Source organism: Hippocampus zosterae, chromosome 11, assembly GCF_025434085.1.
Source record: "Hippocampus zosterae strain Florida chromosome 11, ASM2543408v3, whole genome shotgun sequence".
NCBI classification, from domain to species: Eukaryota; Metazoa; Chordata; class Actinopteri; order Syngnathiformes; family Syngnathidae; genus Hippocampus; species Hippocampus zosterae.
This window is the reverse complement of record NC_067461.1, coordinates 15,636,023-15,654,174: the sequence shown is the minus strand read 5'-3', so window position 1 is coordinate 15,654,174 and position 18,152 is coordinate 15,636,023. Positions and strand designations below refer to the sequence as shown.

General features: G+C 41.1%; 1 protein-coding gene across 2 annotated transcripts in view; it reads right to left on the bottom strand.

The window, feature by feature from the left end:
• Positions 1-18,152, bottom strand: part of cdh23 (cadherin-related 23) — a 167,102-nt gene that overhangs the window by 61,754 nt on the left and 87,196 nt on the right. For both annotated transcript variants that reach the window (XM_052080058.1, XM_052080059.1), the window contains exons 14-18: positions 7,840-7,904; positions 6,288-6,525; positions 4,841-4,946; positions 4,515-4,642; positions 491-563 (exon numbers count right to left, since the gene is read on the bottom strand). In XM_052080058.1, the coding sequence (XP_051936018.1) occupies positions 491-563; positions 4,515-4,642; positions 4,841-4,946; positions 6,288-6,525; positions 7,840-7,904 (610 nt within the window). The remainder of the gene's footprint in view (positions 1-490; positions 564-4,514; positions 4,643-4,840; positions 4,947-6,287; positions 6,526-7,839; positions 7,905-18,152) is intronic.

Below are 18,152 nucleotides of genomic sequence, written 5' to 3'. Positions count from 1 at the left end.
TCTGAGACACAAAAAGTGGCCTGAACTGAAACTGGAGCTCAGAAATAGCGACTGAGAGAGAGAGAGAGAGAGAGAGAGAGAGAGAGAGAGAGAGAGAGCGAGAGAGTGAGAAAGGTGGCAGGCAAATATCTCATTTCCCTCTAGCAAGTGGAGGCTAATCTAATGTCTGGGATAAAAGGCTTCTCTTGAATGCATGCATGAAAATGAATATAGCAGCCAGTGATTTAGCTTTGAATAGTCAATAGGCAGCATTTGGACTATTTGAACGTACAAAATCTAAACAAATGAAATAGTATGAGCTTGAAGACAATGAAAAATGGGCTGGATGGGGGGGGGTGTCTGAAAACAGCATCCCCTAAAGCACAAGAGGCAACATAATGTGATTTATACATACATAGTTGTAGGTGTGTGTGTGTGTGTGTGTGTTGGATCAACCAGTAAGTGCATTGAAGGGACTTGACAGGAAGTCTAAATGTAAAGGTTTACTCACCAGCATTAATGTTTTCTGGAATCTTGACAATGTAGGATGGTTTGCTGAACTCGGGTGGGTTGTCATTTTCATCCTGGAAGTGAGATAAACATCAGCAGCTGTTCAGAAGGAGGGCTGGGGGTGGTGGTGGGGGGCGGGGGGGGGGGGGTACAATGAGAGCACACATGTTGCAAAAACAAGTTGTCACCTTTCAAACAGCTCGGAGATTAACACATTTCTCCTTCAATTGCAAAGCACTCAAATTTACAAAGGAAAAATAGTTTAAAATGCACTCTCACAATGCAGGTTGTCAAACAGACTCAGCCATGTATATTCACGGAATTGCGCATTATTCTCTGGCCATGTTACTAATTTGTGCAGTCATTTGTTGCGAGGGAGAAAGGAACACACTCTTGAAAAGTGAACTTATGCCATAAGCCGACCTCAGAACTGTTGGCCATATGTGCTAACCACTCATATGCTGCTCAATATATGTTGAGTCATTCAGATTCATCACCCAATTGCATTGCTACATTGTAGGGAAACGTGGCAAGCTTTTTCCAGCAGAGCAACATCTGGTGGATTCGGGATGGCAATGCTCCACTTATCGCTCGCGTAAAATCCACAATGGTAATGAATGCATTTCACCAAGGGAAACAAGAAAATGACACAATGGCAGTGGACATCATCCAGACATTCCTTTAGATAAAACAAGATAATTAAGATTTGAGAGTTAGACAGATCTATATTATGTTCCAGCATCAACCTTCATATCCCCCACAGCAGGTGCCACATCCTCCCACTCATATTGTATGACATTTCAGTCTTTTTGTCACGCCAACATATCTCAATGTCTAGTTATTCCTGGTGAGTTATTTTATTTTTTTTCTGTGTGAGCCTCAGAGAAATGTTAACCCTTCAGCAAAAGTAACTGGCACCATAATCTATGCGATCTCCACGTTCCACTCGGGCATTGTGCGCGATGCTGTCATCAGCTGATAAACCGCTGTGGCATGAGTCACAGCACTGTGGCACACCGAGGATGTAAAGCGCACGTGAGAAAGATATAATTATGATCATCTCTCCCTTGTGATTTTTGCACTGCAGTAAATATTTACCCCAACGGCATTTCGTCCACATGCAGGACGCGTGCGGAAATATTTTCTATCTTTGGTTATCAGAGAATTTGCGGGCTGGCGTCCCACATGGAAGCTTCTTTCTGATCTTTAGAAACTCTCTTAGGAAGCATCAAGACAATTAAATAAAACACAAAACTCAGGTTTAGAGAGTTATTTCTGCTTTTGACAACTAGCATTGTGCGCACATCATCACGCAGTGTATTGTTTTGATCAGCAATATGATCCTCAATAATGAATAATAAACACTAGCCATAGTGAATCGGATACACGGTATTCTCACTTTCATACAACATGGAAAATATTTTATTATGTTTTTGAAGCAACAGCACAATGTAATTATACCAGAGCAAAGTAGAACTTGATTGATTTGATAGATAATATAAGAGGTGTGATGATACGTGTTATGGCCAACATTATCCGTATGGATATAAGGCCTAACGATTTGACACAAAGCGATAGAATCACTCTTTTGGAATTATACAATTTGAGACGATAAAGGCGATTTTGATACGATCTGTTTATACGATAACAATGGCCCGTGAATAAACCGATACTAATTGAAGGTAATACCTAATAACCACATTAGAAACTTGTTTTCACTAGATTTTAATTTAAAACCAACACCGCTTTACTGATTCCTAGCTATTTGTCCTCATTCTAGCAAGAATAAAGTGAAACAGAACAATCTAGTTCTCTTTTTTTACAATTCAAAAAGCAATAATAGTCTTTCTGACATTAATAAATGGGGGATAATTTTTATTTAGCGCTGTAGAGAAAAGGGGCATTTTTGCAGGTGTATTGTTTCTTCATGTGCAGACAGCACAACTGCATTAAGGCACACTCAGTTATTTCTGTATGACTTCTATTGTTTATGTTTAGCATGTATTATCATGGAGTGGTTTTAGACCGTTCCTGTTTCAAGATTCCACCTCCAGACTAATAGTGCATGCTTCTGGGGTACCCTGTGACATGGAACACAGACAGAGCTTGTTTGGGTTCAGGAGCAGATCCCACAAACGCAGACCAGGAATACAAAAAAAATATTGTAGAGATGACCACAAGGCACAAGACTGACAAAAACACATCTCATACACTGGTTGACATGTATGAACACATCTATATGGGAATGAGGAATCATGTCCAGTGCCGTTTTGTGATAATGTCCCCTGGAAGCTATCAAAATACTCATGATCATTTTATTTTTTTGGGATCCCGTAACACAACAGATCTTAATATTTGTGTCTAAAAAAATAAAATTAAGTCATGGTTTCAAAGCAAATTTTCTTAATTACTTTGACCTAAAGTACCCTGTAATAATCAGTATATCAAGTGCCAAGGTTTAATTACTTCTAATTTGTTCAATGTCAACATGTGTTAAATGTGACCCAAATAGTATAAACGAGTTGTTTTTCTTTCATTGTGGATCTTCACACATGCCAGAAAATGATTGTCAGGATTGGCGTCCCATCTTTCAAGCTGTTTTTGCAGTTTTACTCTTAAATCTTTTTTTTAAATATTGGTGATTTGTATTCATGACTGTAGTTTTAAACAGCATTAGGTTTAAGTTTGTCCATTTGTTGGAGTGTGTAGTGTGGAACACTTAACGTGGACTTTAAAGTGTTTCACATATTGTTTTTAAAAGTACTTTATTTGAGTTATGTTAAATTGCAAAACAAACAGTAGAGCCTGTCCAGAAACCCACTTTGCAGTTTTGATAGTACTTGTAGCAAAAGGAGGGGAAGACACAGAATCAGTGAAAGATGGAGGAGTTTTTCCCCCCTTTGGCGGAGGTATGATGCTGAAATTGCTGAACACAATTCAAACTATTCAATGCAATTTCCATAATAGTTTGAGAGTTTTATGATTTGTTTTTTTTTTATTGCATTCTCCATCAATCCCCCCCATGTTCCACCACTTTTCCCATTTAGGGTCACAGGTGCACTGGAACCCAGTCCAACTGACTTTGGACAGCTTTAAAGTCTTTATTGCCCTAACATGCATGTTTTAAAGAACGTGTAGAAGACACAAAGTACACAGAAAGGTCAGCTTGGAGATTTGAACAGAGAACTTTTGATTATTAGGCAGATGTGCTGCCCATGTTGCCTTATTATTATGAAGCTATATCATAACAACATCAATTGTTTCAGGGGTTAAGTGGGTTTCGGACAGTGCTCTTGAATCAACGATGGTCACCAGTTTGAGGACAGCAGACCATTTGAACCACGTTGAGGGAAGATGTTTTTTTTCTTTTTCTTATTGTTTTACATTTGCGATGTTATTGTGCTATAGTTGTGCAATAACATGTGGCCACGGGGATAGGACAATGCCCAGATTACATTTGCCTTCATGAATTGCCACGAGCTCCATTTTATTGTTTCTGAATAAAATTACCTGAGGTTTTGTACTCCAACAGAGCTCCATGAGGTTTTCGCCAGATTCTCCAGGTTCCTCTTACATTCCAAATTCATGCATGTTTGGTTATATGAAGTATTGTCCTTAGGTGTGCATGTGGGTGTGAACGCTTTTTTGTCGATATGTGCCCTGCAATGTTCTGGTAACTTGTTTATCATGTACATGTACACAATCTCTTGCCCAAGGTCAGATAGGATATGATGCAGCTGACACACGACCCTTGTGAGGATAATCAGTCCAGAAAAAAGGATTTTTTTTCCCTTACATGTTCTGTAAAGCTGAAAAGTGTTCTCTTTTTTTCTTTACAATTTAACCTCCCAAAGGACTGTTTCCTTCGACATGTAAACATCACATAAAATGTTATCAAGGACTACTAGAGTCATTCTATACTTGTTCAACACAGTACACATGGAGCATATATGTGTGTGTGTGTGTGTGTGTGTGTGTGTGTGTGTGTGTGTGTGTGTGTATGTGTTTTGCAGGGCTGTACTTACGATAACCTCCACTGTGACAGCGACAGTATTATTGAGGGCCGGGTTTCCTCCATCTTTGGCCATCACTGTCAGATGGATCGTTCCACCAGGAACCTTTTCATAGTCCAGAGGCCTGGTTACACTGATCACTGAGGAAGGGAGAATGGAAGAGAAGGTAAGGCTTTCCAAAATGGTGAAGACTTTCCACAAAATTCTATCTAGGGAAATGTGTCCATTGATCCATCCATGCACTGATGTGAAACGAGAGGTCAAGTGTGGCCAAACTTTATCCTATAGCCTACTGTGTATTGTATTCTTGAACCTCATATTTGTCGTGCTCAGCACACCTGCATAACCTTCCACCATGATGATACTGAAGTATCCAGGAAAGGCCGAAGCTGAAATGATGGTGTATGTGATCAAGTTGTTGGGAGGAGAATCCTCATCTGTTGCCTGTGGGCAAGGAAAGGTACAGAGGAGATCTATACTTGTACATTTTGAGTGAGTAAGTGAGTAAGAGTGCACAAAGAACAACAAAAAACAAAATCAGTGCCAGCATGTTATTGTGGATATTTAAGCTGGTTACGGCTATTTGTCCCAGGATATTAAAGTGCCAACTCAGCTAAAAGCTGGCCAATTGAAATCTTTCCAGGGCTAATCCACAACATTAAGAACAACGCTCCCTCATTATTTTGTTGTTGGCTGGACTTAGTCGCGACTGTTCCAGTGTACTGGACGTCACTGGCATTATTCTGTTGGGCACATTGTCAAATCTTCAGGTTACATGCATGAGCCCACTCGTTGATTTAAATCCATTTTAACAAGGACAACCACAGGAAACTAAATCCTTCAGAAGAAACAACAGCAAATTCTGTCTCTGTAACACATCACCTCCTTCTGTCTACTTCTGGTATTTCTACTACAAACCAATTTTCACAAATTGTGGAGTGGTGTTGTGGCTCTTTCTGCTTGTCTTGTTTTTTCTTTCAAGGCAGAATGCTGATCCAGCCTTTGGTGAAATTTGGCTTCCCAGCTCCTCCATTAAGGCATCTTATTCATATCAGAAGTGTTTAAGGTTAGCTGAGACCATAGGGGTCAAAACTCTGGTCCTGGAGGGCCGCCTTCCTACATGTTTTCCATCTCTCCCTGTAGCAACACACCTGATTCAAATGACCAGCCTATCAGCAAGCTCTGCAGAAGCCTGATATTGATCCCGTTTATTTGAATCGGCTGTGTTGCAACAGGGAGAGACGGTAAAACATACAGGACAGCGACCCTCCAGGACCGGAGTTTGACACCAATGGCTTAGACTAATCAAACACAGTGAGCCGGGCGTTGAACCAAGTAATCGCTTGAAGTCCTGCCGTCTAAACACACGCCACTACTGTGCACTGCGGAAGCGAAAGCAATCGCTAGACGCTCTGTTACAAGCCATGTAATAGGCTTTCTTGGGGGCACAATCAAAGGAAGTGCTGAGCCATTAGTTACCATTGCACCTGTGCACCTCTGGCTTTTGTGTGGCAGTGACAAATAGCCAACACACCAGGTCAGCCCGAACCTCTTGGATACAGTGCACACAAGCACACAACTACATGATAATACAACAGGGAGAAAAACAGGGAACTAGGTGAATGAAAACATCAATGGAGAATACACTGTATACTGAGGTCTGAAATGATTTCCACATCAATAAAGTCTCTGACTACCTATGAATGACTAATAATATCGATGAATTATCCTACTTCTAAATCTAAATCTGCAAGTATTCAGCATTAGCAGTTATTAGCCCCTCACCCTGACTCGGGCCACTGGCTGGATAGCCTGTTCGTTCTCTCTCAACGAGCCTACGTACACCTCCTTCTGGAAGAGTGGCGCGTTGTCGTTTACGTCCAACACGTTGACTCGAATTCTCCCGGTGGTCTCCTCCCCACCTCCATCTCTCGCCAAAACAGTCAGTGTGAAGCGACGCATTAACTCGTAATCCAAACTGGCCCGCAGAATCACCCAGCCTGTTTCAGCATCTAAGGAAAACCTGCAAGACAAGACAAATAATTGGATTGATGATCTCCGCTATAGAGACATCACACTGGGCCTGATTTATTTCTGTATTTATTTTTACCCCCCCCAAAAAAGTTAAATAGTGTGTTTACTCAACAATTTGCGAGCAGCATTGGTGGACCGCGTTCTCTTAAATTGCAATAAGATCCAAAATAGCGGGCAAAATTGCATGTTCAATCACTCTAAGAGATTAAGAGATTGTACGTTGGCAACAGGTGTAGACATGGCTGTATTTTAATATGGGATTTGTGCTTTAGGTCCCGCTGATGTTTTTCATCATGATTTGGGATCATTTGGAGAAGCACCTTAATTGGAAGTTTAAAGTTCTGGAATTGGAAATGCCATTGAAAGAGGGAAACACAGATTACTGAGTAACAGAAAATGAACTCCATTGCTCCGATGATTTGGGGAAAGCAAGCAACCGCAGAAGCCAAGTTTTGTGAGATTGAACTCATATCAAGTGAGTGCCATTTGGACGTATGGGCCCTTCCCGATTAAAATTGCATTTAAAGGGGAAGTCAACCCCAAAGTTTTCTTTCAGAGAGCATGTTCTATGCAGCTCCACGAGTCTAAATGCAGCATTTTGATTAATATTGCGTTTGTGGAATATGAGTTAGGTAGTAAAAATCCACCCGTTTCGATCCATCTGAGGGGGCGGCCATTTTGCCACTTGCTTTCGACTGAAACTGACATCACAGTTGCTTGTGGCTCAGGAAACAACCATTTATGGCTCAGCTTCAGAAAAACGGTGAGCCGTGAGCTACTGTGATGTCATTTTCAATTGAGAGAAAGTGGCAGAATGACCGCCCACTGAGATGACTACAAAACAGGTGGATGTTGCTGCTTAACTCATTCCACAAACACAATATTAATCAGAACGTTGTGTTTAGACCGGTATAGGCACATAGAACACAGTGTGAAAAAAAAATGAGGTTGACTCCACTTTAAAACCTGGGACCGCAAACCCTGACATCTTCTCGAAAGAGGCCAACAACAACTGTCACAGTACACTGAAAAGATCCAGACACGCGCAGATGTCATACATTTTGTCATATGCCATGACTGCTTCTTGTGACTGACTCCAAGTCAGCCCTTAGCACATTTAGAAGCTCCAAAATTGCATCGCTGAATAGCTCAGTCACATTTTTTTTCCCCAAAAATGTTTATACAAGCAAAGAGGATACTACCCCTCCCGAGGGCCTCCTTTCACTTTGATTTCCAATTTCATCTTCATAGCTGAATTCAAGAAAATAATTTATGATAAAATGTACTTGGAGATGAATCTTACTGGTCTGGCTCATCGCTGAAGTAGTAACGAACAATACCAAATGTGCCAACGTCCCCATCTGTAGCCTGCATAAAGAATAAAAAAAAAAACAGTTGGAAGAAACATTTGTCACAGTCATCAAGCAACAGATTTCTTGGAGCAATTAGTGGATGATGATACAGAAAGTAAAGCTAGGTTGAGTATATTTGGTTCATACTTATTTCATATCTAGACATGTTTGGACAACATGACCATCAAGAATACTGTACAAGCTGTGTGGGCTCTAGCACAATTGTTTGTCAACAAACACCACACACAAGGTGGATATTATGCGCTAATTCTGCAGACATGCTTTATTTTGCCATAATTTCAGAAGAAAAAAAGGATGGAGAAACTACAGCCCCGAGGCTACAGTATACATGGCCTGTAAAAGTATAAATAATAAATAAATAAACCTTCAGAGGAACTTTTACAAAAAGCTCCCAAACATTGAACCTGCAACAGCTCATCATATGTAATATTGAACATCTGTTTTATCGTTTTTTTTTGTAAAAAAAATAATAATATTGGTGAAGGCTATGAACCTAAAAATAAACAAAAAAAAAAAATCATCCATCTTCTGTCCTGCTTATCCTCACGGGGGTTGCAGGTGTGCTGAGCTTAAACCAGCTGGGGCGAGAGGCAGGGGACAGCCTGAAGTGGTTGCCAACCAGTTACAGATTATAATAAACTTTAAAATTTAAAATCGCCATCACTGTCTCCAGCCCTCTACATGGGAAGGTTGCATCACCAAGGACATCTAGCATAAAAATTTAATCCTATGGACTTGGTGTAATGACCCTTGATATATTAAGAATTTTCAATGACCTCTACATTCTTTTGAGAAAAGTTGCGGTTATGTTCAGACTTTGTATCATAGTTTCAGAGACAGTACAAAGGCAACAGCTACTATCTGCTTTTTCCCTTCTTGTCCAAGAAAAAAAAAAACGTAAAAGTCACCACGCTGTTTTACTCATTCATTCATTCATCTTCCGTACCGCTTGATCCTCACTAGGGTCGCGGGGGGTGCTGGAGCCCATCCCAGCCGTCTCCGGGCAGTAGGCGGGGGACACCCTGAATCGGTTGCCAGCCAATCGCAGGGCACACATAGACGAACAACCATCCACGCTCACACTCACACCTAGGGACAATTTAGAGTGTTCAATCAGCCTGCCATGCATATTTTTGGAATGTGGGAGGAAACCGGAGCACCCGGAGAAAACCCACGCAGGCCCGGGGAGAACATGCAAACTCCACACAGGGAGGCCGGAGCTGGAATCGAACCCGGTACCTCTGCACTGTGAAGCCGACGTGCTAACCACTGGACTACCGGGCCGCCCGCTGTTTTACTCAAGTCTGTAAATACATAGGGAGCTTCCTCCACGTTATCATGGATGGTAAATCAACGTTTCTTTTGAATGCCCACACCTTTGTTGTTCAATGCACTGAAGCACATGTTGCAAACTTGCAAAGAGGGACACCAAATACATACAAAGTCTTTGGAATTCCAGTCAGGTTCCTTTATTAACCTCTGAGGCTTCCTCTGCGGTGTCTCAAAGAGCTCATCCTTAAATGTAACTCATCTCCTTCTCTTCCTCTTTATTTTGGAATTTCTCTTCATCCCTCCTTCTCCCATTCCTCCTTTATCTTTGCCCCAGTCCTTCTGTCTTTACCACTTCTCTCCACATTGCATCCTCCACTCCACCTCTCTCCATTCTCCCCATACACTCCCTCTCCATATCTCCTCTGCACACTCTTTCCTCTTGATGCTTCGGTCTCTCTTTTGCTCCTTCGCTCCCAGGTGAGTGACAGGCCCATAAGTGCTCCAATGATAGCAGTGGGGGTGTTAGCGTGACAGCTATCGAGGCGGCGACAGAAGCTCCTCTGGGGAACTATAGTATCCCTCTTGCCTTTGCGACAGAAAAGGAGAGAGGGAGCAAGAGAGAGAGATGGGTGAGAGGTTAAGTAGTAAAGGTGATAGCCATCTTTTCTTCCCCGCACCATTAGTCATTAACTCCCATCCTCTGAACAATCAGCATGACAGTGTGGACAAGTCACTTTGCCAACTACAAGTCAAAGACTTTCAACTTTAGCTGCATACAAGCCCATTTTAGATCGAGGTTGTAAAAACTGTTCCTACTGCAAGTCAGAAAGTCAAAATTCCAAAAGTAGTTTCATTGATAGTTGTATATGTACACTACTTATACTATATTTTGAATATGACTGGACTGTGAATGTGAAATGGTTAAAATATAGACTGCGCTTACGTATGATAGTCAGCATTCGTTTTCAAAAAAGTTGTTAAGGAGTTGGTGCACATATAGTCAGTGAGCTGCTCTAAAACAAAATAATAAATAAATAATATAAACTCTAAAAAAACCCACGGGGCCTCAGGCACTAACTACAAAAGAGAAATTAGTTTTCAGTTGACCAGTTTGGTTAAATGATGTGTTTCTTTCCATCAGAGAGGGGAGGCCAGCAGGCAAACACACTTATACTATGTGTATACATCTCACAATATATGAATACCTTGGAATGTGTTTATGTGTGAGTCCACACGTCTGATAATGGAGGTACTCTGCGTGATCATGTACAATAAATGCCTGGTTGTAATGAATGTGGGTGCACACACAGTGTGTGGATATGTGTGTGCGCACGCAGATGTACGCGCGTGCGTGTGTGTGTGTGTGTGCGTGTGTGTGTGTGTGTGTGTGTGTGTGTGTGTGAGACTACACTGGTGGAATGGAATTGCATGTTTCCAGGAGTATTCAGTAATATATAGTGCATGACACCCAACAATTTCCATTCTTAATCCATTATTATTATTATTATTATTTTAATCCATCCAGCCATCCATTTTCTGATTCGCTTTATCCTCACACGGGTCATGGGGGGTGCTAGAGCCGATCCCAGCTGTCTTCGGGCAGTAGGCAGGGGACACTCTGAATTGGTTACGAGCCAATCGCAGGGCATACAGAGACGAACAACCATTCGCGCTCACAGTCACACCTAGAGACAATCTAGGGCAGGGGTGCTCATTAGGTAGATCCTGATCTACCGGTAGATCTAAGACAGGTCCCAAGTAGATCTGAGGAGTGTCAAGGAGAAAAAAAACAAACAACCATTTGTCCGTCTTTGTACATGTTAATAATATATATTTTTGTGTTGATGTACACTGCACCCTAATCATCTTATCAGTGTCATTTTCACCAAAAAAATATTTAAAAATAAAATAAAGCAGGTAAATCTTGAATTTATGGTGGCGCGTGATTACGTCACCGGAAGTTGTTAGCTGTCAGCAGTCTGCAATTGCAGCTTCTGACCAAAGCTGTTGCGATCTATCTTTTATCGACATTATTCTCATTCAGGGTTTGCTTCGTGTACAATTCACCGAGGGCACGGGCAAAGAATAGGAATCTCGGAAGGCCCAGGGAAGCACTTTAAAACGGTACGTGTGAGCTACGATAGTTAACAGGCTGCAAAAGTGCGTCGCATGCCTCAGTTTCAGGCTGTTTCTCATCAGGCCGTGTGTGTGTGTGTGTGTGTGTGTGTGTGTGTGTGTGTGTGTGTGTGTGTGTGTGTGTGTGTGTGTGTGTGTGTGTGTGTGTGCCGGTAATGGTAGATCCCGGGAGGTTAGTTGATCGAAAAGTAGATCTTCGATCCAAAAAGTTTGAGCACCCCTGATCTAGGTTGATCAATCAGCCTGCCATGCATGTTTTTGGAACGTGGGAGGAAACCGGAGTACCCGGAGAAAACCCACGCAGGCGCAGGGAAAACATGCAAACTCCACACAGGAAGGCCGGAGCCGTAATCGAAGCCTGCACCTCTGCACATTGAGGCTGACGCGCTAACCAGCCGACCACCGTTCCCATAGGTAATGTCATTTTTCCAAACTCTTTCCAAAGTATGTATTGTAAACATGTTGTGTAAAGTATTCTTAATAATTCAGTAGTTTAATACGCAACATTGTTTTGCGGTTCGATCCTCTCAATTACTGTCCTGCTGAGCACAACCATTCACACTTACAGTCACACCTAGGTACAGTTTAGAGTGATTCATTCATTTCCCATTCATGTTTTTGGAATGTGGGAGGAAACCCGAGTACCTGGAGAAAACCCATACAGGCACGGGGAGAACATGCCCTTGTCTTTAGCAGAGGACGATGCGTCAGTAAATTTTGCCGGTCCATCATTCGTCATTTGCCAGAGGCCGGGCCACCCGTCCCACATTGTCAGCCTGTCATTATTTCAAGCTGACCAATGTCTCCAGCAATCGCTCTCTGTCTATCTGATATACATACATGACCCGAACCCGAAGTAACAGTTTAAAAAATAAATTTCACCACATTTTAACAGGAGACCATAAACATAAAGGTGTATATTTAATATATAGACATACAGTATATTAAATATTAGACTCAAAGATTATTGATCACTGTTGTCACGGCAACTGATCAAAGGTAATCCGAGTCCCAGTGCATTAGCAAACTTGTGAATCATAACAGTGTTGATCTTTGACTTCAATTTAATCCCATATGAAACAAAAGGTAAAGAGTACGCATGGACATAACGGTGACAGTAATAATTCTGACAGGCAGATGCTGCATTTTTGACATGTGTCAATCAGGTAAAGTTGTCCTTAGCAGATTTCTCCATCAAATGACGACATCAAGGAGCCATAGCTCACATTACCCTAAAACATTTCTACCTCCTCTCTCCTAGGTGCAAGTACGTCAACAGAGGAGCAGGGACGTACGAATATGCAGTTTGAGGAATGAAATGAGCCCAGAGTCAATGCTGTCCACTCGACGCAACCCTGGTGTATATTCACCTCCACGAAAAAACACGCAAACCACGTGCATGTAGCGCGTTTTAGTGCACGAGGATGAATATATATTTGTCAGCGAAATGGGAGTCTGTCAGTGACAGACTGAGGAGGTCCGTCGATACTGACCTGGTTCGTGATGATTCTGGTGATGGACAGCTTGTGACATTTTTCTTTGGTGGTGTGATATGACATGTAAAATATGTGCCTTGGTTCAGTAAAGGTTAGAAAATCATCCAAATTTATCAAACAACAATCTTTACAGATTAAAGACGACAGTCACAAAACAAATACTCTCAAATCCATTTATACATACTGCAACAAAAAAAAAAGAAAAAAAGTAACTTCACGCTTTGAATATGCCCTTAAGACATACAAAAAAGCTAGTTTGGCGAAAGATCACATGTCCTAATTTGAGACTATGACAAAAGATTTAAAACCAATTTTCACAAACCAGAGGGGCCATTACATTTTGGTGTAATCAGTAAATTTGATTATGCATAAATTTTATTCTTAAGGTAAAATAATATACGGTACCCGTTGGTACTTTGGGTAACAGTATAAAACACCCATATTTTGGAACCCCAAAACACAGCTAAAATTCTGCCCTAATCAAGATCAGTTTTGAGTAAGACTGTAAAACAGTAATTAATGTGTTTACAATTGCCCTTGCCGTCTGCATAAGTGCTAAACTAGACTACACCATGCTGTTCGGTGTTGTATCATTGGTTTGCTCGTGTGTTCACGTGGCACAGCGGCAGTGGTCCACTGTTTAGTTTGGAAAGCTATAATTATTCTAACCACATGTGAAGTGGGCAAATATAGCCTTTAACTCAGAAGAAAAGCAAAGAGGCACAAAGAAAAGGTGGGGGACTGTATTGGACGCACAAACTGGAGATCCAGTTTGAGCTGCCAGTGGAAAGGCTTAAAGCAGCTGGCAGCTCTGAGTTGCTGAAAGGCCTTCATCCTCCCCCTCTTTTTCTGCCTCTGTCCTCAATGATGAAGGAATGAGATTAGAGAGTTATGACTACACTGAAGACACACACTGAATAAAAGGGACAAAGCAGCAGTATCATTGAACGATGAGGGAACATAACTGACATCAAGACATGACACTGACACAATAGTCATGTTTAACGTGCAGCCATAACTAGGGCAGGGATGTTCTTTTAACGCAAACGTGCATTTAGTGACACGATTAAAGCGCATACCATCCCATTTATCTGAAATATATTGTATTCATGCTTGATATTTTGTCAGAGCAAATGAAATGGAGACCAATTCACCATGTTTTTGGGACGATTTTTTTTCTTTATTTACAGTATCCTCTTACAAGGGATCCTTACACCAACTCCTCTCCTTTATGTACATGCACTCATCCATCCATTTTGTGATCCGCTTTATCATCACAAGGGTCGCGGGGCGTGCTGGAGCCTATCCCAGTTGTCTTCAGGAAGTAGGCGGGGGACACCATGAACCGGTTGCCAGCCAATCGCAGGGCACACGGAGACGATCAACCATTCATGCTCACACTCACACTTAGGGACAATTTAGAGTGTTCAATCAGCCTGTCATGCATGTTTTTGGAATGTGGGAGGAAACCGGAGTACCCAGAGATACATCAAGTCATTCTATTAGTATTAGAAACCAGCTCAACACTGGCAGGTTTAAATTGTATCTCTCTTTTATGTTATCTTGACAGAAGTCATAGCGCACATCTCTCCAACCAACCAACCAACCAACCAACCAACCAATGACTGAATCACTCAAGGGTTGAGCAAAGGAGTTTTAGATCTCCTGACACCTCTTTGTTCGATAAGCTTGTGAAAAACCATATTAACCCACAAGGAGCACAAAACAGCGAAAAAGCACTCGCATTGTAATCCTAAAACAATGAAAAGGACAGAGGAGACATAGACTCTGTAACCCTACACTGCAAAATCACATTGATTTCTACTCACGTTAGCAGCTGCTAATATCTAGTCTCAAGAGTAAAAAAAACAACAAAAAAAACCAAAACTAAAAGGCAAAGAGACAAAGTAAGAGAGGAACGGATAGAGACAAAAGAGTAAATCACAATAAATATTTATACTGATAAGTAACACTGTAAAGCATAAATATTAAACAGCTGTGTTTGTGTGTGTACTTATGTGTTAGTGCAAGTGTCCACGGGGATGCAGGAGTGGGCACTACAAAATGCATCAGCTACCTCTGTGCATCAGCTCTGATCAGACGAGCAATGAATATTAACCGAAAACGAACCTTTCAGCAACATTATCAGATTGCTTGTGGGGCACTTTTGAGAAGAGTTGGCAACAACGTGCATAATTCCAATTAGCATAGGTATAAAGCATTGTGTAAACATGACCCAGACTCCACCCTATATAAGTCTTCTCTCTCCAAACAATTGGGATGGTTCTCAGCTGGAGAAATGCACGCAGCACACACTTCGTGTCAAGAAAGCAGTCATTTTTAATTAAAAAGAGCTATCTCGTAGCACGTGACCCTTATTTGATGGCTTTCTTTAAATATAAAGGTGCACGTTCTCTAAAGAGGATTCTTGATGAAGATTTTCAAAAATACTTGACTATTTTTACAAATTCAAACCTATTGATGCCTAAGTACTGGAGTTAGAGGACAGATGTCACTACTAAAGCATCACAGTGCAAGCGTAAAGTGCTCAACTAAGTTGCAGAAGAGTACGCAAACTCAGCTATGATAGAGAATTTGCATTTTAGCTATTTTACAGAGCCATGCACTAACTGAGACAAGTAGTTGTAAAATAAATAAATAAATAATAATAATCACCATCACAGACCACCGATCAGGCGCCCCTGACAAGACTGATAATCATTTGGTAAACCATCTTTTGTCCATCACAGACATTTGAAGCCTTGAGGTCTCTCAACACATTTCGGCGAGTAGAAACAATGAAGCCGTAGAGGACAATGAAAAGAGACGTTACAAAGTCATATGGCGGCTGGTGACAAGACATTAACGCAAGGTTCACTTGAGAGTATAGATGCTAGATTTGTAACAACAAATAATGTACAACTCTTTATGATGTTTTTTTTAAAGCCACTAAAACTATTTAAACAGTATTATTTATTTATTTATTTATTTGCTTCCATAAAAACAAAAATTGGATTTGCTATGTCTTATTTTTCAACTTTGATGTTTGTTGATTTATTTATTTGCAGTTTCGGCAATGAGCATGATAAATACATAGACAATGGAGAAGTTGTTTTGCTCACGTGTCGTCTGATTAGTGTTTCCTGTCCAGGGAACACAAACGTTTATCGTTGACCGCACAGTTTTGAAGGTAAGTTTGCTAATTCCTCTCAGTCTATCCACAAAACATTGTAAATATGACAAAAGTCTTTATAATGTCTTTCTTTGTATGGCTGTTGTTTCATATTAAACAGACAGTTTTATGAAGTTGATGTACAATAATGAACAATGTTTAAGCTGGCAGCTGGAGACCTCATCGGTAAGTGGTACTGACTCATATTTTTTGCAATAGTTTGTGTGCTCATTGTTACGTTAAAATGAGTTAGTAAGGGTGAATTAAAAGAATAGAAATGCCTTTCATAATTTGAATGTCAGTAATGTAGTTAAAAAGATTAGAATCCAAATCATCTTTATTGTCCAAGTATGTAAAACACAGAAGTAATTTGTCTACAGTATATAGGAGCCACACTTGTATTGCAATAACATTCATTCATTCATTCATTCATTCATCTTCCGAGCCGCTTGATCCTCACTAGGGTCGCGGGGGGTGCTGGAGCCTATCCCAGCTGTCTTCGGGCAGTAGGCGGGGGACACCCTGAATCGGTTGCCAGCCAATCACAGGGCACACAGAAACGAACAACCATTCGCACTCACCGTCACACCTAGGGACAATTTAGAGTGTTCAATCAGCCTGCCACGCATGTTTTTGGAATGTGGGAGGAAACCGGAGCACCCGGTGAAAACCCACGCAGGCCCGGGGAGAACATGCAAACTCCACACAGGGAGGCCGGAGCTGGAATCGAACCCGGTACCTCTGCACTGTGAAGCCGACGTGCTAACTACTGGACTACCGGGCCGCCCCTATTGCAATAACAATCAACTACAATAAAAAAAGACACGGCATAAGTATCAAAAGACCTTCTGTAATGTAAGGGCACCATTATGCAGTAGTAGCGCCCTATGACAGGCGTGCAACAATTTGTAAAGTCATCGAGCAGGAAGGAATCAGTGGTGCAATGCAATACTATGACGATGGTGCAGTTGGTACAAATCCCGAGTTCAAAACGTTTCCATGTTCCATTTCTAGTCACTGTGTAACTTATTTATATCATAATAAAATAACAAAATGTAGCACTTTCTCTGTGATTAATCTATCTTTTTATCCATCCACCCATCCATCCAGTATTTCCTACCTTGGTGGCTGCTGCTGTACTTTCCAGATAAGGTTTCAGTGAATGTGAGACTTTGTAAAGAGCAATATAAGCGCATTGCATTTATCCTTTTGATCAAATTGAATTTTTCATCTCTTGGAATATGACGTGTTTTTTTCAGAAAAGTGCAAAAGATACGAATCAATTCAAAACCGGTTCACCGACGTCAGCATAAATAGCGAATTGGGAGTTTGAGTGCAGGATACAGTAACACTCGCTTCAGAATCATTCCAGAACGGCAGCACCAAAAGTGTAACCCACAATGAGGAAATACACTTTAGACCTGTTATTATGGCATTTATGGTAATTTTTTTGTAATAAAATATATTTGAAACAATACAAAAAAAATTGGCGTGCATAATATATGAAGATCAATTAATATTACAAATGTACACATTATACATACCTAGAGAAAACCCACGCAGGCCCGGGGAGAACATGCAAACTCCTCACAGGAAGGCCAGAGTCGGGATCGAAGCCACGACCTTTGCACTGTGAGGTCGACACACTAACCACTGGACCACCAGGTCATCTTAAATATATACTGTACATGCTACACAATTTTGAATGAAATTTTGTCATATCTAAAACCAGATTGAGGCAGCATGGCAACATGACAATCAGTGGAGAAAATGGATGGATGGCTGAAACTCCTACCTCAACTTCAAATAATTCCTCATGACCACTACAAAGACATACGGGGGTGACCACTCACTTGTTTATTCAGACGGCAGCATGAAAATAAACTGCCTGCTGCATTCATTGCATTACAAACGTTGTAACTCACTGTCTAAAATACTAATGAACTAAATTATGACAGACTCACACTGGTAAACAAATCTGTGCAAACACATTACTGGACACACACACACACACATACACGCTTACTCAAAACACTAGATTGTAATCATGTGGTCTAACTAATAGAGCAAAGCCTACAATGACACTGTCTCATTTTAGCCATGTGTTGACTTTGAGGGAGTTGAAGGAGATAGTGTGTGTAGGAGCTTTGTGTCTGTGTGTATGTAC